Source organism: Gopherus flavomarginatus, chromosome 6, assembly GCF_025201925.1.
Source record: "Gopherus flavomarginatus isolate rGopFla2 chromosome 6, rGopFla2.mat.asm, whole genome shotgun sequence".
Lineage (NCBI taxonomy): Eukaryota > Metazoa > Chordata > Testudines > Testudinidae > Gopherus > Gopherus flavomarginatus.
Window position 1 is genome coordinate 125,219,011 of NC_066622.1, and position 21,989 is coordinate 125,240,999.

At 44.4% G+C, this 21,989-nt stretch overlaps 1 protein-coding gene across 4 annotated transcripts in view; it reads right to left on the minus strand.

The window, feature by feature from the left end:
• Window positions 1-21,989, minus strand: part of SLC18A2 (solute carrier family 18 member A2) — a 61,878-nt gene that overhangs the window by 19,661 nt on the left and 20,228 nt on the right. For all 4 annotated transcript variants that reach the window (XM_050959010.1, XM_050959013.1, XM_050959011.1 and 1 more), the window contains 7 exons: window positions 20,623-20,681; window positions 12,268-12,351; window positions 9,471-9,563; window positions 8,144-8,233; window positions 7,991-8,034; window positions 7,845-7,905; window positions 3,314-3,409 (listed from right to left, as the gene is read on the minus strand). In XM_050959010.1, coding sequence (XP_050814967.1) covers window positions 3,314-3,409; window positions 7,845-7,905; window positions 7,991-8,034; window positions 8,144-8,233; window positions 9,471-9,563; window positions 12,268-12,351; window positions 20,623-20,681 — 527 coding nt within the window. The remainder of the gene's footprint in view (window positions 1-3,313; window positions 3,410-7,844; window positions 7,906-7,990; window positions 8,035-8,143; window positions 8,234-9,470; window positions 9,564-12,267; window positions 12,352-20,622; window positions 20,682-21,989) is intronic.

Sequence of the window (21,989 nt, forward strand, 5' to 3'; positions counted from 1 at the left end):
CACTTCGTCAGATGCATGTAGTGGAAATTTCCAGGGGCAGGTATATATAGGTGCCACAGGATTCTTTGCTGCTTTTAATGAAAAACATGCCATTTTTGCGTATAATACATGGACACCATTACCCTAGTCCTGTTGTGAGCTGAATGTATACATCATTCTACTTACTATAGGAGAACTGGAGAATTACAAAAATGTTAGTGAACTTAGCTAAGATCTTGCAGTTAGCTATGTAAGGCAATGGGTAAGCTGTGAAATACTGAATCTCCAGTTTTCCCTTTTCTAAGTTTTATGGACTATAAAACCAGCTGATCCAAATCAGGATTTCTGAAGGAACTGCAAGATCATACTTCAAACAACTAGACTCTAAATCATATAAAAGTCATCATTTTCAAAGCTTCCGGGTCAAGATAGATTTTAAACACTTTCAACTGCTAATGCCATCAAATCAGACAAAGCATGATGAAATCAACTGCTTTTATCATTAGGGGATAAAACTAGTATTAATTAAAATGGATAGTCTCCTCCAAACAATCTTTATTCAAACAGGAAGTTCTCAAGCCTCATTTCTTTGACATCAATAATATGTTCTGGTTGAGGAAGGCAGATAAACAAGCAGCTTTCCACTAGATGGATTATGTTTTCTTCTGTAAGGAAGGCTTTAAAAATCTCGTCTTATGCATTAATGCTCTCACATTACAATATAGCACTCTTTATCATGGTTGATGGTTTGGCAATCTTTTAATTATTGATGCCTAATTCCATTCTGGCTTCCTGAGGGTGCTTTTTTTAGAACTAAAGTTTGCATGTCATCTGTGGTGATGACCTATAATAATACAATTATGAGTGAATAATATTGTTTGTAGATAATAGTATTTGGGAGAATTATAACATCCCTTTAATGTTATCCTTCAGCTACTGCAATGTACTCAATGTTAACTACAGTTTAACAAAGTTTGACTAGAAAATTACCTTTTTAATTAAAATATCACATATTAACACTAAAGAAGAAACACGAAGAATGTTACCATGTGATAACTCAAATAATGTGAAGATATGAACTTTCAGCCTCTTAAAATGTTAACTTTATAGGCCAGATTATGCTGTAAACTCTGACTGCTTTACCCCACTCTGGAGCATCACAAAATAATCTAATTGTGCTAGCCAGTTTCCACCTCCAGCTACATGCACATGCTCGCACATCATTCTACAATGTCCCCTGCACACATTCTCTTCCCTCTCCCTGAATAGATCATGAAACAACTCCTGATTTTCAATGATGTGAAAAGGGAACTTGATTCACCATTTCACCCTTCTCAGACATGCAAACAACTCCATCAGACACAGCATGCGTTCCAGAAAGCAAACTAGCCCAGATTAATGAATAGGTAAATCAATCCATATAGCTAATCCCCTCCTAAAATAACTCCACTGAAATTATTTAAATAAAATAACTCAAAAGAAACGTTTGCTGCCATCATATTGTTCGCTCTGCTTGTATGCTCTATCCATTTGTCTGTCATGTCTACTTAGACTTTGAGGCAAGACTCTCTCTTAATCTATGTCTGTACAGTACTAATTATAATGGGGCCCACCACACTCTCAGTTTCTATGTAAGCACTAGTATAATAAACATGATAAATAATACAAGGGGATGGGCTGGGATAAAGAAAATGCAAAGATATTAAAAGTAGAACAAGATATTGCCATAAATGCTCATAATGTGCCCAAAACATTGAGGAGTACGAAGGAGTGCTGTGATTGGTATCTTGGCAGAGTCCTCACTATTGAATACTTTGCTTTTTGGTGCAGTCTTGTTCATTTCAAAGGCAAAGAACTTGGGGTGAAATCCTGGTCCCACTGATCTCAACTACACAATTACCATTGACTCAGTAGGGCCAGGATTTTGCCCTTGCTCTTAAGAAGTATTAGGAGCTCCATGGAGAAGCCCTTTGACAGAGATGATTTAATAGTAATAGAAGAGGATGAAATCCTTCAGACTCAAGGAGGTCCTCCCAAACCTCCCTTCAATTTGGTTGCAAAATTTTAACAAGGGCCTAGAGCTCCCTCAGCATTACTGCCGTAAACCGACAGTTTTGAGATGTGTACATACGTGTGTGTACTACATACAGCACAGATACATATGTAGTACTGCCAGTCCCAACCATACAAAACTATGAATCAAGTGGCTTAAATCATGAGACTTTAATAAAAAATAATCTTGGGTTCTTTTTATTTGTCTTCTGGGTTTTGAGCATTTATGGTGCACTCAGGTCACATTTTCATACTTTTCTCTGTAACCACAAGAGCCAGAAACTTTATTTTTTAAATGAAATTGAGATTTTTGTATACTCACTGGTCTCCAGGAGCTGGGGTGTCAAGTCAAACATCAAATATTGCAACACTAATACTAAAATCATGATAGCTGGCATGCTGTTCCATCATGCCGATATATAGACTTGAAAGGATTAAGTTTTTATTGGTAAGTGTCAATAAACATTGATTTCACGATATACACACAAACTGATGAAAAATATTTCTGTTGATGATTGAAATTTACTGATAGGCAAAGTAAGAAAAATGCTGTTTGATTTAAGACTGAAACTTCAACATATGTTGACAGATTGTGTTTTAACAGTTATGACTCTAACTTTTTGATTCTCAATGTCTGCTCTTATTAAATAATTCTGACCCTCCATAATTTTCCACATTTTAAATGAATAAAAATAAAAACTGCTTCAATAAAAAAATCTATTATCCACTGAAATTATAAAAGAATAAAAACTGAATTCTGCTGTGTGTATATCTCACGACCTCTAAATATGTGTACATTATCACACAATTGAGTATGATGTTGACGAAAAGATGAAAAAAATGATCATCTTGCCATCTATCATCAAAGCACCCAAGGAGACCACTGCTAACAAAACCACAATTGGAACAGCCTCATGCTACAACAGGGGTAGGCAACCTATGGCACGCATGCCGAAGGCAGCACACGAGCTGATTTTCTGTGGTACTCACACTGCCCGGGTCCTGGCCACCGGTCCAGGGGGCTCTGCATTTTAATTTAATTTTAAATGAAGTTTCTTAAACATTTTAAAAACCTTATTTACTTTACATACAACAATAATGTAGTTATATATTATAGACTTATAGAAAGAGATCTTCTAAAAACATTAAAATGTATTACTAGCACACGAAACCTTAAATTAGAGTGAATAAATGAAGACTTGGCACACCACTTCTGAAAGATTGCTGACCCTTGTGCTACAATATTCTAGACTCAAGTAAAATATATTGCACTATACTTTACCAAGTTGCCATTTTCTTGAACACATGGTCTCCATCATCCAGATAGGCAATGCTGGTTCCAGCATAGCAATAGCCATGTTTGCAAAGCAGATTGATCCTTAAAGAGAGGAGGGTTTGGGGGAAGGAAATGCAGGGATTATATCACTTGAATGTTAACACCAAAAGCTGAACAGAGAAGGGCAGTGTTTATAGAAACAATGTGTTCTTTGTAGCCCTGTTTCTCGTACACCAAATATTGATTAACTTTAAATGGTGAGGGGGGGAGATCACTTAAGTTTCCGACTTCTTATTTATTTCAGTTCTCCAAGGAATTGTACAATAAAGGTTAAGCTATTTTCATAATGGGGTTGAGGGAGACAAAGATTTCAGTGAGCTTGGTGACATTTAGAAAGTGCACTAGGTCTGACTGTTGTACAAATGATAAGTTATAACTATAATCTTTTGTTCTTTACATCTGTTCTCTTGGGGCTAAATCCTAGCCCTGTTGTGTACAAGGCATGGCCCCTGACTCCATTCTCAAGGTATCTGAGGATGATTAAGAGGCGGCACTGTGTCCTTCCTGGCTCAGTGGAAGGTCCCCATAATTCTGTCAGCCACACAGAATCTTAAAGGAGCTGTGTATTCCTTAAAGCAAAAAGGAGCTGTGATCCTGAGGGATGCCTGCTACTCCCGCCAGGATACTGGGGAGGATAGAAAGTTAATCTCCCCTTTTCTTCATCAGCATCCTACTTACTTCCAGAAAAGAGAGATGTTTTTATCTATTACTACTTTGTAAAACTTAAGTCCATCTTGGTCCCACTCTCCCACTACAGCAGCTCAGCAGGGGCTGCAGTTAACTTTGTAGATGCAGCACAGTGAAGGAAAAGGTCCAAGATCCATTGATGGCTTCTATAGGAAGCAGGGTGCTCATTATTATAGTTTATCCACACCTTGAGAGGCTCAATGTATCCCAACCAGATGCAAGGATATTTCCTCTCCAACCCAAACATTTCAAGGATGGGTCAGGCCTCTCTGCAAAGCCAGCATGGGTGTACATGTAGAAAATACTTAGTCCTGCCATGAGTGCAGGGGACTAGACTACGTGACCTCTCGAGGTTCTTTCAAGGTCTATGATTCTATGAAAGACTAGTGACACGCTTGATCCATAGTAAGAGAAGACCAGAACTTGGCCTCTGATAAAAGTGGCATTCTCTGTGGTCTCAAATATTTTGAAGCGTAGATGTGAATGAACTGGCTGCATTCAGTTTAGTGCTGGCGAAAGATGCACCCTTATCAAAAGTATTCTACAGTAATATTATAAAGTGCTGCCATAGCACTGTTCAAGCTACAGTGTTTTTGACCATTACTGTGGAACCCTCTACTATTTTGTATAAGGGCTGGATTTACAGCCTTGGAGATGTAAATCGTCTATGCTCAAAGGAGATCTAGTGCAGGTAGTGGTATTTCAAACATCCCTATACTGTGCTACAATATGCCTCAGCTAGAGCCAAGTGGAATATTTTATGAAATTTAATATGCTGTAAATTTACCTGTTGAATTCAAGGGGCCAGAATGACTCAGTTTCTTTCCAGATTTCCCAATCACACTTAGCTGCATCTTCGCCAAATTTTTCCTACTGTATTTTGTTACATGGTTGAAGTCACAAGGTATTTTTTTCTGATTCCCTGACTAGAGGAGCCTACCCCATTTGCTCAAGAAAACCTGCACAAGCTGGGGGGTGAGGGGTAAGAGCAGGATAATGAAAGATATATGTTTATCTGCTAATACACCACAAAGTGAGCTTCCACAAAGTTTTAAAGCCATTGTTGTAACCAGTACCCTTAGATATGTAATCCTCAAGTCTTTCTTTCTAATACTTACAGTCGTGGACTGGTATTCAGAGACATTCAGGTGTCCCTACGGTAGTTTATCAATCAATTTTTACCTTTAAAAACTCAAGTCTAATTTGTCTGAGGTCATAGAGAAATTATTTCTCGTGGAAGAAACCTCTCATCATACAGTTGAGCACAAAATGAGCACCACTGTCATTCTTTGTTCAAAAATGCCAAGATGTATTAGACTGCACATCTAAGACCCCTAAGACAAACTTGTAGACTCACTACCCATACATTCCTGGGGCAAGCAACAATGGCTAAAGTAAACTTTCCGCTATATTTTGTGCTCTTGGAACCTTCAAATGTCTATGAGCAGTTCCAGTTAAATACACAAAGATGCCTTGTCCAAAACCGTAAGTCAACTGAGCCTGAAAGAACACCTTGATGCTGGAAAATCACTTCATCTCACACAAAATACAGGTGGAGGAATGAATTCTATTCTGTCTTAGAATCAAAGAAGAGATCAAGTAACAAAATTCTTATTTAGGTCTTAATAAACTTATCCAAAAATAGAGTTCGAAAACACAAATGTGTATAAAGGAGTTGAGTCCATTTCCCTAACAATACATGACAGAAAATGTCTCTAGGAGAGGGATTCTCAAACTTCATTGCACCATGACCCTCTTCCAACAACAAAAATTACTACACAGCGCCAGGAGGGGGGTCCAAAACCTCAGCTCATCCAACTCCTGCCACCCTGGGTAGGGGGGTCAAATCCAGAGCCTGATCCCACTGCCCTGGGCAGGAAGCTCAAAGCTAAAGCCCAAGTGCTTCAGCCCCAGTCAAGGAGCATGTAACCTGAGCCATGCCACTCAGGACTGAAGCCCTTGGGCTTGGGCCCCAGGTGGTGGGGCTCGGGCTTTGCCGCCCCCTCCTCTCTCTCTCTCTCTCTCTCTCACACACACACACACACACACACACACCTCTCTTCCTTCTTCAGGGCTTTCTCATGATATGACTCCAATTTGTCATCCCTGAATGTGCTATATACTGTCAATGTGTGAAAGCTACTGGAAGAAATATTGAGGCACTTAGACATGCAGTCTCACCAGTATTTGGATGACACACAATTCTATGTCTTTCTTTAAACCCCAATGCTCTGTTGAATGTAAACCAGGTCACAAGAAGCACCTCTTTGAAATATCAAGAGATCTTTTCATAGAGCTTCTTGCTACAGTTAAGCCAAACTAGTTAGAGAAATACATATACCTTTGACTATCAAGTACACAATTATGAAGCAAGAATTTGACCTACATGCAGAGGCCCTGGAGTCTGAACTTATAACTATGAAACTAATACCGCCAAAATGAGAATGCAGAAGACATTTTAAAGTGTCAATCCATTTATAGCTCCTATAATGCTCATGACTTTTACCTGTGTTTAGCAAGGCTTCCCAGTGGAGCTGTAGTGAAAAGTTTGCCTTGGTAGCTAATTCTGGATTACAAGTCTGTCATACTCCATAAGCTTCCTGTACATTGCAAGCCTGACAGTTCCCAGTAGGCATCCCCACCCAATCCCTTAGGAGAGCACCCTGAGACAGAGAATGGAAAATTCAAACTTATTTGAGCCTAAGGTATGGCCTACATAGCTACATCAGCCAGGATTGCGCTTCCTGTGAGAAAGATTAATCAAATGAATAATGCCTGTAATAGCAAATGACACTTACCGTTAGACCCTGAGCTACATGCGAGCAGGTGCCTTTCCCAAAATCCTATAAACATAGTTCATTCTCTAGGTACAATCCAAACTCACACCTTTTCTAATGAAAACAAAGTTCAGCTTAATCCTTCCCCCCAGGCTTGGATGGTCTGATAAATCTTCCCTCACAACTGCTCAGCCATATGCTGGATCTTCTTTCTCCTCAGACAGCCACACTTCCCATATATCAAGGTAGCACAATTGTCTCATGACTCAAGGTTCACCTACATTGTGTATGAGATTGTGAATAGCATCTCATGTAGATGTACCCTGACACCCCCTGGGTATGTACTTGCTTATGGAGCTAGTACAGAAGCCTGCATGTGGCATCCTCACTTCTATTTTTTGGTGAGCTAGCTAGAGTACAGCTAACGCAAGTACATCTACACAAGCTGCCATTCATATCCCTGGTTGCAATGTAGACATACCCTCAGTGAATCAGCGGAACTCACTTAACCCCTTCCCAGCAAAACCAACATCTGTTAACAGGTTGGAGTGTTTCCAATCTACCAGTCTGTTGCAAATTCCATTAGAGTTTTCCCTATTGCAAAGCATTTATCCTAGTAAATAATAGGCTTTGAAAAAGAGTTACTTATGTTTTTAGCTGACCAAAAGTGTGTATTGACATAAGCCTAACTGATGCAAGTATTTTTTCCTGCAAGTTTCTCAGGTGAACAATGCATGCTTTACAAAGTACTATGCAGAGACGGATGTGAATCATAATCTCTGCTCTTTGGGAAGTTCAAAGTCTGATGTGAATCCAAGACTTGCATCTTGAGCCCATCTGAATGTCCATGAATTATTTTGTTCCTGGAATCTTGTTTTAAATTAATATTGCAAAGAGTTGTGATGCATTAGTAGAAAGTTATTCGTAACCAGGGCCAGAGTAAGGCAGTCTGGTATTCAAGGTACAGCAAAAAAGCAGAGTCAGAATTAAATTGTATAAGAATTAAACTGTACCTGCGGCAATAATGATATATGGATCTCTCAAGAGGGTCAATAATGGTGTCCCTTTTTGAGTCTGTCAGACAAATAACAAAACCTCAGGGTTAGGAAGGGCAAAACATCACCCATTATATAAATGTTTTTTTTATGGTGGTACTTACTTCTGGTTGTGCTCTGGATGGTTGTAGAATAACTAACTGAACAGCTGCAAAAAGAAATCAATGCTGTAGCTGTTGTTTAAGATGGTGGCTATGCTACATAGTAAAAATCAATAAATGAAACAAACAGAATTATGAATGTTAGTATTTACTGACCTCCATCTAACAGAGCTAATGCTGCCAACACAAGGAAAGGTGCTGTCTTTCCCACAAACTCATACATCACACTCCCAAAAGGTGGACCCACTAGGAAAGAAAAACAAGGAAAACATTAACGGTCCTTTTTCTTTTAAGATTCCTTTTAAGATTTCAGCACATTGGGGGACCAGTTCTCTTAACACTGAAATTCAATGCCAAAATTCCCATCCATCTTAATGGTCATTAATTAAAATAACAAAAGCACTGTAACTCAGTATGAGGAACATATTTAAATTAGATTAGATAATTTCCCAGGGATTGTTGTCTGCAGTCTACAAACATTGCCTAAAAAAGAAATGTCAAGCATGGGCCACATCCCACTTGCTTTACTCACACAATCAGGTCCACTGATTTCCCTAGTACTATCTGTGTGAATAAGGCAAGCAGGATTTTGTACCTATGAAAGTAAGAATGTTAGAAACCTGTTACCTGACAAAGGGTCTGAAAGGTGCTCATGAGGATGAGTATAGTAGAAATACTGATCTTAGAGCCTGTTCATGCTGCAGTCAGGTTTTTGACTGCAGCATGAACAGGCTCTAAGATCAGTACTTCTACTATACTCATCCTCATGAGCACCTTTCAGACCCTTTGTCAGGTTTCTAACATTCTTACTTTCATAGGGACAAAATCCTGCTTGCCTTATTCACACAGATAGTACTAGGGAAATCAGTGGACCTGATTGTGCGAGTAAAGCAAGTGGGATGTGGCCCATGCTTGACATTTCTTGTTTAGGCAATGTTTGTAGACTGCAGACAACAATCCCTGGGAAATTATCTAATCTAATCTAAATACGTTCAACTCTTGGATTAAAAAATAGATTTTGTGGATGAGAACATAGCCCATAGTATTTGTATTTCTAACTTCAAAGGCTTTTCCAAACAAACTGCAGCTGCACCGCTTAAAAGCCATTTATGTAACTGAGAATGAACAATAATACCTCTGGATGTTAATCACTGTTCTCCAGCACACAGTTAAGGAGAGGCATTCTGAACAAGAGAAGATGATTAGTGACCGACTTTGAAAGTCAGAAGATTTGTCTTCCTTTAGCAAAATGTATCTGCATATTAAATTTATTTTAACTTTTTAAAACTATTTTTAATGTGCACTGTTAATATAATCTGGAGATAGGATGACAAAATCCTATTTCATAGACAGGAGATACCAACTGGAATCTCCTATAGCATCCATACAATACAGATATGCATTGTGGGTTTTTTGAATTTGGGGCAGGGGATTGGTTGGTTTTTGTTTTTTTTTATTTCCATTAATATTTCATCTCACTGACCTAATACTCCCATAGCCAGTCCTCCTAATGCAATTCCCATTGCATTGCCTCTCTCTTCATCATTTGTATAAACACTGGCCAGCATACCCATCCCTAAAATAAAAAAATGAATAAATTAGGCAGCTCTATAATATAACTTATTTTCATCACACCATTATTAACTTATTTTCATCACATCTACTGAATATTAGAAAGATGTGATATTAGACATTTACTCTGTGTGTGTATATATATATATATGTATACACACATATATACATGCACATACACACACACACACACACACATATATATATATATATGCATGCCTCCACATGTAACTCCCACTGAAGTCAAAGAAAGTCCTGCAAGCATAGATGGCTTATAAGGTTATGCCTCATTATATATGCTATTACATACACAAAAACTATATTAAAAGAACATTATTAAGTTGCAAAATCAAGCACTCATGGAAAATGCCAGAACGCAGGCTGCCTGTGCAACCTTACTTTGGACCCCTTCTATGTATTCATTATGATACAGTCACTAATTACATGATCACATACTACTTTTTTCCATGTAGTGCACCGAATGGAGAGTGCTCACTGAATGAGCAGCTAGTCAATATGTTGTTTACTCCTTGTTCAATGTGTGGTCCTAGGCCTTATTTACTGTACACAATTCAAATCCTGGTTGAAGACAGAATTACTAATTTCTTCATGGACTTTTCAAGGGTGCTCATCATTATACAGTAAGTGCTTCACAAACGTTAATGCATTTAGGTTCAGAACACCTCTGTAAAACGAGGGGATATTGATCTCTGTTCTGTGGTCAATAGTATCTGCTAATTTTGGGTGCCCAAACTGAGGTGCCTAGGACCTGACTTTTTCAGAGTACTTAGTACTGTACAGCAGTTTATATGTTCAATGCATAGCTCCCACTGAATTCTGTTGCAGCTGCCAGTGTTCAGCAGTACTGTAGATCAGACCCCAGAATCTCAAGTCAGGTGCTCAGAAAATGAGGAACACACAATTGGTGACCATTTGTGAAAAGTCTGGTTTCAGTGACTTGACTAGCATCACACAGGAACTGCGTGGCAAAAGCTGGGATAGAATTCAGTTCTCTAGGGCAGTATTCAACTACTTCAACCATGAGTCTATTCTTTGTCTGCCTGAAATCCCCTGTCTCATTCACTACATTTTGCAACTTCTGCAACAAGTGAGATTGGGATCAGAGCAGGTCAATCCTGTGCACTGAATGTGGTAAGGTTTCTGTGGAAAAAATAGTATGTAGTCATGTAACAAAGACTGTATCATAAAGCATTTACACGCAGGCAATCTTAATTCTGTCATTTCCTAATTTTTGAGTGTGACTTTGCAATCTTACTGTTCTTTTCCTCTAATTTCCTTTATAAAAGCAAACTGAAAAAAACCAAATTCCCTCATGAGTTATGTGGCGGCATACTGACAAGCAAAGTGGTCACCAGCAAGGTTGGAATCTTTAGAGCCATTGTACAGACTTCTGCCACCTGAGCTAACTGATAGCAGTAGCAGGTTGTCATCTTCTATGTGTACCAACACTAAAGGCAGATGGGACACTTTGCCACTGGATTTCACAGATATTTGCTGACAGCAGAGGAATAGTGAGACTGGGAATTGTTGATTCTGTTCCAGGCTGTGGAAGGGGAGTATACTGTAGTTGGCACAGACTATTCTTCTCATTCCTCCCGAACCAGACTCTTTCTGTACTGTCCCCTCCAACCTATCCCTCTCCTAGTCCTGTCTCTTTTCTATCCTTTGCTCTTCATCACAGTCCCATTCTCCTCACATAGACAGCCCCTTCTCAGGCTTCTCATCCCAGTCCTAGTGCCCTCCCCATGGACTCCTCATCTCATCGATGTTCCTGGCATCACTGAAAGTATAGAAAAGATGGTTTTCCCTGCCATTGATTTAGATGCCCAGACTTTGGACCTGAACACCCAAGCAGCCCAGAGCTTCAGGAAAGTCCTGATCAGCCCTGGGCTGGAGCATGCCCAGTGCAGACGGAGTCTTCATGGAATTTAGCTGCCAACCTCTTAACAAGTCTTTGCTAAGCATGTGCATGCTGCAATTTTGCAAAGACCTAAATTGGCTAAATTTGGGTGGGTTTTCATGAAGATGGCAAAAGGCACGTCCCCGACACAAAGGCCACTCATTGCTAAATTTCAAGTCCCTGTTCCAAAGCATATAAGCTTTTTGTAACCAAAAAAAAAAGTTGACGACATGATTTTTTTTTAAATGGTCAAAACAATGTGATTTTCCCTAGCCTTATTCTTATTCAGACGCTCATTCTGTGAACTATTTTGATGCAAAATTTTCCTAAAAAATTTTTAAAACAATTCCGGCTGAGGCAGACTCCCAACATAGAAATCTCAGCCCAAACAGTTAAAGTTTGGCAAAGTTTAAAGCAACTGAAAACAGGGTCTTATAATGGGAAGTGGCACGTTACCAGCCTTCAGTGCAGACATCTATTCTTGCTGATCTTTTACATTGATTAAAAGAATTAAAAAATCGAAAGACACTTGTACACAAGTACCCGAAAAAGCATGGATCTTTAGTCTTCTACAGTATGTGACCCAAATACCAAAGAATTTAGAAGTGACATTTCTCTGAGATACTTTCAGCCAGCCTCTTGCATACAAAGTAAAATGAATGTAATTGAATTCAACATTAATTATTGAAACTGCCAGACAAAATACACAATTAAGGAAATGACTGTCACTAGAATGACAAGCTAAAATACAGTTAATTTAATCTATCATCTACATTTTCATTCTTACCAGCCACAGAAGAACAGGAGGAACCCACTCCTTGAAGAGATCTTGCTATGAAAAGCAATGTATAGCTTCCCGAGAAGGCAAACACTGCAGAAAAGGCCAAGGTAGATTTTTAAAATCAGGTTAAATCTAACGAGGTTAAAACGTTAAAGATATTTTAACAATCATGAAAACACCATTCAGCCAAGTGTTTTCTGTCACTGTTGTCACTTTCAATGCTAACCACATTATTTTCTCTTATTACATTTAGATTTGTCAGTGTTGAATTGTTTCTCCACATCTAAGCCTCCTGGTAACAAAGAAAAAAAAATGTATACAAGCTATCTTTACTAATGAGTAAGGGTTAGAATATGCACTGGTCTAATGCAACTGCCCCCGCCTTCACCCCATCTCCCTGCACTGCTGCATTACCATGATCCAATTTGCAGCTCCAAGCATTGGGGAGAGCAGGAGCTGCACCCCAGATGCTCCTTCCCACAAGTAAGTGGACAAAGGGAGGCTTAGCAATGGTTCTACTCTGCTCCCCACTATGTTCTGCCTCACATAGTTGGCTGGGCATGCAGAGGACTGTGTGGCACCCCTGTAAGGACTCTCACAACTTACAGCTCCTCCTAAAAGGGGAGCACTAGAGAAACCGTGTCTGTGAGGCACAGTGCCTCCCAGTGCTGCCCCTGGAGGACTGCATCTGTGCGCTGCCCCTTGCATAAGGCTGTACTTAAAGGCTTTAGCTAGCCTCTTGGGTATTGCACTGGATCCTACACTCTACTATGGAAAGACTCCCCACTGACATTAGTGTAGGACAGAGGTAGGCAAACTACGGCCCACGGGCGACATTCGGCCCGCGGGACCGTCCTGCCCGGCCCTTGAGCTCCCGTACAGGGAGGCTAGCCAGCCCTCAGCCCCTCCCCCGCTTCCCCCCTTCCCCGCAGCCATGCCGCCACATGGGCAGCACTCTGGGCAGTGGGGCTGCGTGCTCCTGCAGGGCAGCGCAGTAGCACGTCTGGCTCCAGCCAGGCAGCACGGCTCCCAGACATGCTGCTCTGAGCGGCATGGTAAGAGGGCCAGGGTGTTGGATAAGGGGCTGGGGATCCCGGGGGCAGTCAGGGAACAGGGAGCAGGGGGTGGTTGGATGTGGCAGAGGCTCAGGGGGTGGTCAGGGGACAGGGAACAAGGGGGGGTTGGATAGGCATGGGGTCCCAGGGGGCCTGTCAAGGGGCGGGAGTGTGGATAGGGGTCAGAGCAGTCAGGGGACTGGGACACAGGGGGTTGGATAGGGGGGTCCTGGGGGCGGTTAGGGGACAAGAAGCAGGGGGGCTTGGATGGGTCAGGAGTTCTGAGGGGGGCAGTCGGGGGCGGGAAGTGGGAGGAGTCAGATAGGGGCGGGGGCCAGGCTGTTTGGGGAGGCACAGCCTTCACTACCCGGCCCTCCATACAGTTTTGCAACCCCAATGTGGCCCTCGGGCCAAAAAGTTTGCCATCCCCTGGTGTAGGGTGAACACTGGTCCCTGAAAACAAGGAATGTACTCTTTCAGGGCCTGTTCCTGTGTCACTGTCAGTTTTACAAAATCTGCAAGTTGGCCACTTGAAGGAGTACCCAACCAGCTGAGCTGGTGAAGCTGATAACTTGCTGGCTGAACACACATGAGTCTCAAGTACCTACTCCCCTGACCTTGCATGAGCCCTTGAACCAGCCCTCACGTGCACATATGGCCATATTCTTCTTCGAGTGCTTGCTCATATCCATTCCAATTAGGTGTGCACGTGCTACGTGCATGTTTGTCAGAAGATTTTTAGCCTACCAACACTCGGTGGGTCGGCTGGGTCGCCTCCTGGAGTGGCGCCGTTATGGTGCCAGATATATACCCCTGCCGACCCAACAGCCCTTCAGTTCCTTCTTACCGCCCGTGTCGGTCGTTGGAACAGTGGAGCGCGGCTTAACTGATCTCCACTTCCCTAGCTACTCATAGTTCTTTGCTGTTTATTGTGCGTATAGTTCGAGTTCTTGTAGTTATAGTTAGTGTTAGTACTTCTATTCATAGTTAGTGTATATAGTTGAAGGGGGGATCGGGGATTAGCCCCTTTCCTCCACCCCGGTACGGGCCCATGCCCAAGGCACCGGGATTCAAACCATACTCGGCGTGCCAGAAGCCGATGCTAATAGAGGATCCCCACAACTCCTGCCTCAAGTGCCTAGGGGAATCCCACCTTACCGATAAGTGCCGCATCTGCAAGTCATTTAAACCAAGGACGAAGAAGGAGCGGGACTTTCGATTGAAACAGCTCTTCATGGAGTCGGCACTTAGTCCTGCAGCGTCGGTACTGAGCGCCCAACAGACTGCTTCTGTAAGGAGCGCCCCTTCGGCCCCGGACCGCTCCGGTACCGAGAAGGAGCCCCGGCACCGACCCCTACCAGCACCGACATCTGCTCGGCACCACTCCCTGTCCCTGAGACCCAGGAAGCAACATAGCGCTCCAGCTGCTTCAGCTCCACAGAAGGAGCACTCTCCGAAGATGGTTCGTCTGGCACCATCCTCTGCCGCGGCACCGTCGACTGTGGTACCGCCGATTGCAGCTCCACTGAGCACGGCACCGTCGATTCCGGTCCCACAAGGGCCATTGAGTCTGGTGCCTGACAGCTCCCCAGCTCATGCTGTGGTTGAGCTTGCCCTCCCTTCTACACCGGAGACCTTCTCCACGGCAAGGGAGCTCATTGCCATGACGGAGTCGATATGGCCTCAACCCCCAGCACCGCCGGTGCGGGTCATACAATCCATCGGAAAACCAGCCCTGGTAAGGCCACCTTCCGTTGGTCCAACAGGGAGACATTGTTCAAGATCACGGTCTCACAGACGCTCTCGATCACACTGTTCCCGCTCCCGGTGCCGCTCACAGTCCCGGCACCGCTCTCCATCACGGTACCGGTCGCACTCGCGGCACCGTTCGACATCTCGTTCGCCAGCCAGATACTCCCGGTACTGATCCGACTCACGGCACCGTTCTCAGCACCATGTATCCTGCAGTCACTCCAGACGAAGGGACTCGAGATCCCAGTCAACCTCCCGGCACTGCTACGGTGGAAGGTCTCGGTCTCGCTCGTGGTACTGTTATAGCTCCTGGTACCGCTCCCTGGTACCGCCCCAGGATCAAGCATCCAGAACAGTGGCACCCTCCCAGGGTCTATCAGCACCACCATGGCCATTGAGACAGACATCGGTGTCATCGCAGGCTGGTAGCGCATCCTATCCTCAGAAGCGTGACTCTGACATCCCCAGCCATATATTCCCAGAGAGCAAGAGCCACAAGCAAGGGCCTCATCACTGGTCCTTCTGGACACTGTGGGCATACCACCAAGCCCAAGGTGCTCCATCAGTGGCTCCACAGTCAGCTCCGTCAGAACACTGGGTACCAGAGGCGACAGTAAGCCCCCCCCCCAGGGGCACGGATGAGGCTCCGATACCATCTGCAGACACCCAGGTTCCACCTGACACAGAGGACGCTCCTCAAGTGCAGGATCCCCCACAGGACCCCCGGTCCCGGGCCTCTCCTCCTCCTCCTCGCCTGACGAGGTGGTGGCGGGAACATCCTCCTCAGGCCCTCCACCAATTGGTCTCAGGGCCCATCAAGACCTTTTGAGACGAGTGACTCAGACAGGTGGAGGAGGTCCCTGAAATAGAGGACCCTCTCGTGGACATCCTATCGGCTGATGCACCTACTAGAATGGCTCTTCCATTTATCCGCACCACACAGGCTAATGCAGATACCATTTGGCAATCCCCAGCCTCGATTCCACCTACAGCAAGGGGAGCAGAGAGAAAATATATGGTCCCTTCAAAGGGGTATGAATATCTCTACAATCACTCACCTCCTTGCTCTTTAATGGTGCAATCGGTGAACGAGAGAGAGCATCATGGCCAGCAAGCCCTGGATCCTAAGTCAAAGGAGGCTAGGCGCATGGACCTCCTAGGCCACAAAATATACTCGGCCGGGGGCCTTCAACTTAGGGTGGCAAACCAACAAGCCCTCCTAAGTAGATATAACTTTAACACGTGGATATCCCTGGGGAAGTTTACAGAGCTTCTTCCCCAGGAATCCCGTCAAGAATTCACGGCCCTACTTGAGGAGGGTAAAAAGGTAGACAGAACCTCCCTCAAAGCCTCTCTGGATGCAGAGGACTCTGCAGCCAGAACTCTGGCGTCAGGAGTGACGATGAGGTGTATCTTCTGGCTCCAGGTATCAGGCCTTCCCCCTGAATTACAACAAACTATTCAGAATTTGCCCTTCGAAGGCCAGTGCCTGTTCTCAGATAAAACTGACCCCAGATTGCAAAGTCTGAAGGACAATCGCGTTATAATGCGCTTGCTGGGTATGCACACGCCAGTGACCCAACACAGGACCTTCCGGCCCCAGCCACATCGCCCTTACTCTCCACCTAGGCCGCGTCAGGACTTTAGCAGAAGGCGTGGTAGAGGGAATCATTGGAGACAGTCTGGCCCTCAAGGAGGTCAAAATCAGGCGCCCACTAAACCACCAGCGGGGCCCAAGCAGAACTTTCAATAGGACGTCCGAGGGCGGACCACCAGTTGCTCTACCGGATCCTTCTCCTCCCTTTTTCAAGTGCCTCTCCCAATTTCTCCCTGTCTGGTCCCAGCTAACTTCAGATCGTTGGGTCCTGCGCACGGTGGAAGTGGGATACTACCTCCAGTTTGTTTCAACCCCGCCTTTCCACCCTCCTTCCCCGTCCCTCTACAGGGACCCCTCTCACGAGCAATTCCTCTTACAAGAGGTCCAGTCACTCCTAGCCATGGGAGCCATAGAGGAGGTGCCAAAAGACATGAGGGGCAAGGGGTTTTATTCCCGCTACTCCCTAATCCGCAAGGCAAAGGGAGGCCTACGACCGATCCTAGACCTGTGAGAACTCAACAAATTCATGATAAAGCTGAAGTTCCGCATGGTAACCCTGGGGACCATTATCTCGTCCCTGAATCCGGGAGACTGGTATGCCGCTCTCGATATGAAGGACGCGTATTTCCACATCACAATTTACCCACCACACAGACGGTACCTCTGTTTTGTGGTCAACCATCAACATTTTCAGTTCACTGTACTTCTGTTTGGCCTTTCTACAGCTTTGCGTGTGTTCACAAAATGCATGGCTGTAGTCGCCACCTCCCTCCAGCGTCGTCGGGTACACGTCTACCAGTATCTCGACGACTGGCTCATTCGAGGGACTTCCCAGTTACAAGTGTCGCAGCACCTGTGCATCGTCAAAGGCCTGATGATCAACACAGAGAAGTCTACTCTGACACCCACGCAGAGAATAGACTTCATAGGAGCGGTTCTGGACTCCAATCTGCCTCCCACAGTCACGTTTTCAAGCAATGGCTTCAATTATTCGAGGTCTTCAAACCTTCCCGACAACGTCAGTGCGCACCTGCCTCAGCCTAGTAGGTCACATGGCCTTCTGCACCTTCGTGACCAAGCACGCGAGGCTACGCCTCCGTCCCTTTCAAACCTGGCTTGCTTCAATATATCAACCACACAGAGACAGCCTGGACTCGGTGCTCACTATTCCCTGGAAGGTTCTGGGCTCCCTAACCTGGTGGCTAAACCCCACTCTAGTCTGTGCAGGGATGCCATTCCACCCACTGCAACCCTCGATGGCCCTAACCACGGACGCATCATCTCTGGGTTGGGGTGCTCACCTCGAGGGCCTTCGCACTCAAGGCCTCTGGTCGCCTCAAGAGCTGGCCTTGCACATCAATGTGCAGGAGCTGAGAGTGGTCTGTCTAACATGCCAGGTGTTTCGAGACCATCTCCAAGGCCGTTGTGTATCAGTATTCACGGACAACACAACAGCTATGTTTTACATAAACAAGCAGGGCGGAGCACACTCTTCTCTCCTTTGTCAAGAAGTCGTTCACCTCTGGGACTTTTGCATAGCCCACTCGATCGATTTGGTAGCGTCTTTTCTCCCAGGAGTCCAGAACACTCTGGCGGATCACCTCAGCAGATCCAGGAACTTGGTGAAAAAGCCTCTCAAGACTACCCAGGGAAGGGAAGGTTTTGGGGGGAAAGGGGGTATTCCAGACACAGAGGAATCTGGATGGTGGCAGCGAACCCAGATCTAAGCTGGTAGTTAAGCTTAGAAGTGTTTATGCAGGTCCCCACATCTGTACCCTAAAGTTCAGAGTGGGGGAGAAACCTTGACAGACCTTTTTGCCTCCTGAGAGAACAGGAAATGCCAGGTGTTCTGCTCCTTCCAGGGACGCTCCCCGGGCTCCCTCTCAGACACATTCCTGATCCCATGGAAGAGGCACCTACTCTATGCCTTCCCACTGTTTCCCCTCGTCCACAGAGTCTTACTCAAGCTCCGCAGGGACAGTGCCCCCCTGATCCTGATTGCTCCAGTGTGGCTGAGGCAGCACTGGTACACCATGTTGTTCGACCTCTCAGTGGCAGACTCGATTCCCCTGCCACTTTGGCCGGATCTCATAATACAGGACTTCGGCAGGCTTCTCCATCCGGACCTGCACTCTCTTCACCTCACAGCATGGTTGCTGCGTGGTTGAGCCAGTTTGAGTTGCGTTGCTCTGCTACGGTCCAACAGGTGCTCTTGGGCAATAGGGAGCTTTCCACTACGATGACATATCTGGCCAAGTGGAAGCGTTTCTCCTGCTGGTGCGCTCAGCGTAATTCAGTCCCCAGGCAGGTGTCCGTTCCTACTGTCCTGGACTACCTCTGGTCCCTGAAAGAACAGGGACTAACGGTCTCTTCCATAAAGGTGCAGCTGGCAACCATCTCCGCCCTCCCCCCAGGGGAAAATGGCCTATCAATCTTCTCTCACCTCATAGTTTCAAGATGCCTCAAGGGATTGTAACATTTGTACTCTCAAGTCAGACGCCCGACCTCTACCTGGGATCTCAACCTGGTGCTAGCCAAGCTTATGGATGCTCCTTTCGAACCACTGGCCACCTGCTCGCTGCTGTACCTTTCCTGGAAGACAGGCTTCCTCGTTGCTATTACTACGACAAGATGAGTATCTGAGCTTCGGGCCTTGACAGCAGATCCCCCATATATGGTATTCCATAAGGACAAGGTACAGCTGCGACTACACCCCTGCTTCCTCCCTAAGGTGGTGTCCGCCTTTCATGTCAATCAAGACATCCTCCTCCCAGTCTTTTTCCCGAAGCCGCACCCATCGCGTCGGGAACAACAGCTGCACACCCTAGACATTCACAGGGCTCTCGCCTTTTATATTGAGAGAACAAAACCCTTCCAAAGGTCACCTCAGCTCTTTGTAGCTGTGGCAGACTGGATGAAAGGCCCACCGGTCTCATCCCAACGAATTTCATCTTGGGTAACATCCTGCACCCGTACATTCTATGATTTGGCTCACATTCTGGCTAGCCACCTCACCGCCTATTCCACTCGGGCTCAAGCTTCATCTGCTGCCTTCCTGGCCCATGTTCCCATCCAGGAAATATGTCGGGCAGCTACCTGGTCATTGATTCACACACCTTTGCCTCACATGACGCATTGGTTCAACAGTCCAGAGATGATGCATTATTTGGATCAGCAGTTTTGCATTCTGCAACATCTCACTCTCACCCCACCACCTAGGTAAGGCTTGGGAATCACCTAATTGGAATCGATATGAGCAAGCACTCGAAGAAGAAAAGATGGTTACTCACCTTTGTAACTGTTGTTCTTCGAGATGTGTTGCTCATATCCATTCCAAACCCGCCCTCCTTCCCCTCTGTCGGAGTAACCAGCAAGAAGGAACTGAAGGGCCGTTGGGTCGGCAGGAGTATATATCCGGCGCCATAACGGCGCCACTCCAGGGGGCGACCCAGCCGACCGACCAAGAGTTGCTAGGCTAAAAATCTTCCGACGAACATGCACGCGGCGCGCGCACACCTAATTGGAATGGATATGAGCAACACATCTCGAAAAACAACAGTTACGAAGGTGAGTAACCATCTTTTCTAGTCTTTCACCAGTTTTCACTGAGTTTCATAGAGTTACTGATGATTTGTGCTAGTGTGAGCCACAGTCTAATTCACAGGGTGGCAGAAAACAAGTCAGGTGAGTTTCTCAGATGAAGAGAAGGAATTGGCATCCTTTTCTCCTACCATCCCATGTTCACCTACTTGATGCCCACCAAAATCACTCCAGACATGCATTCAAATCTCAGCACCAACTTCTTCCTGTAACAGGCATCCCAGTATTTTACTTTGAAAATAAGGTTCCCCCTGCCCTCCAGTAGAAACACGGAGTCTTCTGAGAGAGTCAGGTCTGCTGGATCGTTTATGAAAAATGCAGCATCTGCATCGAAGTATGCAAAAAACAGACACTTACTAATTGTTGACAGAAACATGATGCAGAAGCCAGCAAACATTGGAATCTGGTAGCCTATTCTGGAAAACAAAGTCAGCACAAATATATTTTAAAATGGTATTTTTTCATGCACATTTTAAAACAGGTTTGTTCAGGTAAAATCCTTGCTGAAGGCAAAGGAGGGTTCCTTTTATGTATTAAGAAAATTGCAAAAACTTAGCTGCTAGGTTTGTGGGTTTTGGACTTGAATCTATGTTGGGCCACATGATTAGAATTGGCTGTGATATAGATACATACCTTCTCACTCAATAGATTTTACTCTGTATCAGAAATCTCAAATGACTTGCCCCTTGTAATTCTATTGGTCTGACTCTGCTACACTTATATCCTCTGCAATCCCCCGGGGCTTCAGAGGGGTTGCATGGGGTATAAGTCTGGCAGAATTTGGCTCTGCGTATTGAACTCTGAAATATTCTACTAATGTATCACTGTTGGTTAAGAAACTATTCTGTTCTTCTCTATACACTGAAACTAGACTACCAAGAGCACATAAAACAGTCCCACTAACTGCAGTGAGATATGGTCAGGCCAATGACAGACTCAGTCTACTAGCCCTTACCTGGGAAAAATTTCCATTGACTTCATCAGGAGTTTTGCCTACACTAGAACTGCAGGACTGGGCCCAAAGAGTCTTAAAATAACACTTTGCTTCTCCTGTGGCTTCAGGAATAAGAATACAGCCAGTCAAAACTCTTCACTGGCAACATTTGCTAAAAAGAAATGGCTTTTTCATCAAAATGAGTATTTCCATGGGATGTAAGCCTTGTGATGTGAGCCTTTAAGGACTCCAAACCTTCACAGTGCTTATTGTTTCTTAAGAGGTGCAGAATGACCCTTTCAATGACTTGCAAGGATCAGGTCCTTAAACTGGTAGGCTTGATCGGTTTAGCACTGCAAGCAAAACAGTGGAAGAATTTCTGTTGTAGAACTTTTGTTCCTATTTACTATTTATTAAATCTTTAATATATAGGGAAAAACAAACATAATGAACTATACATAAATGTCTCATAATGTTAATCATTTGCTACTTAACCTTAATTCTACTTGAAACATTTGATTATATATATGAGTAGTTAAAATAAATATCAATTATTTGTATTACAGTTTACAAAAAATTGCTTACAAAATTTCAAATAGCTTTAAATCTTATTCTGCCCTATCCTTTTTTATAGACAAACTTATTTTTTAAAATAAGATAAAGAACAGAAGCAAACTTCAGAGAAGGGGGAAAGAGACAAGGAGGAAAGGAAGTAGGCAGAGATGATGGAAAGGTAATGGGGAGGGGCCATGCATTTAATAAGCTCATTCTGCTACTGTAGGACTTCTTT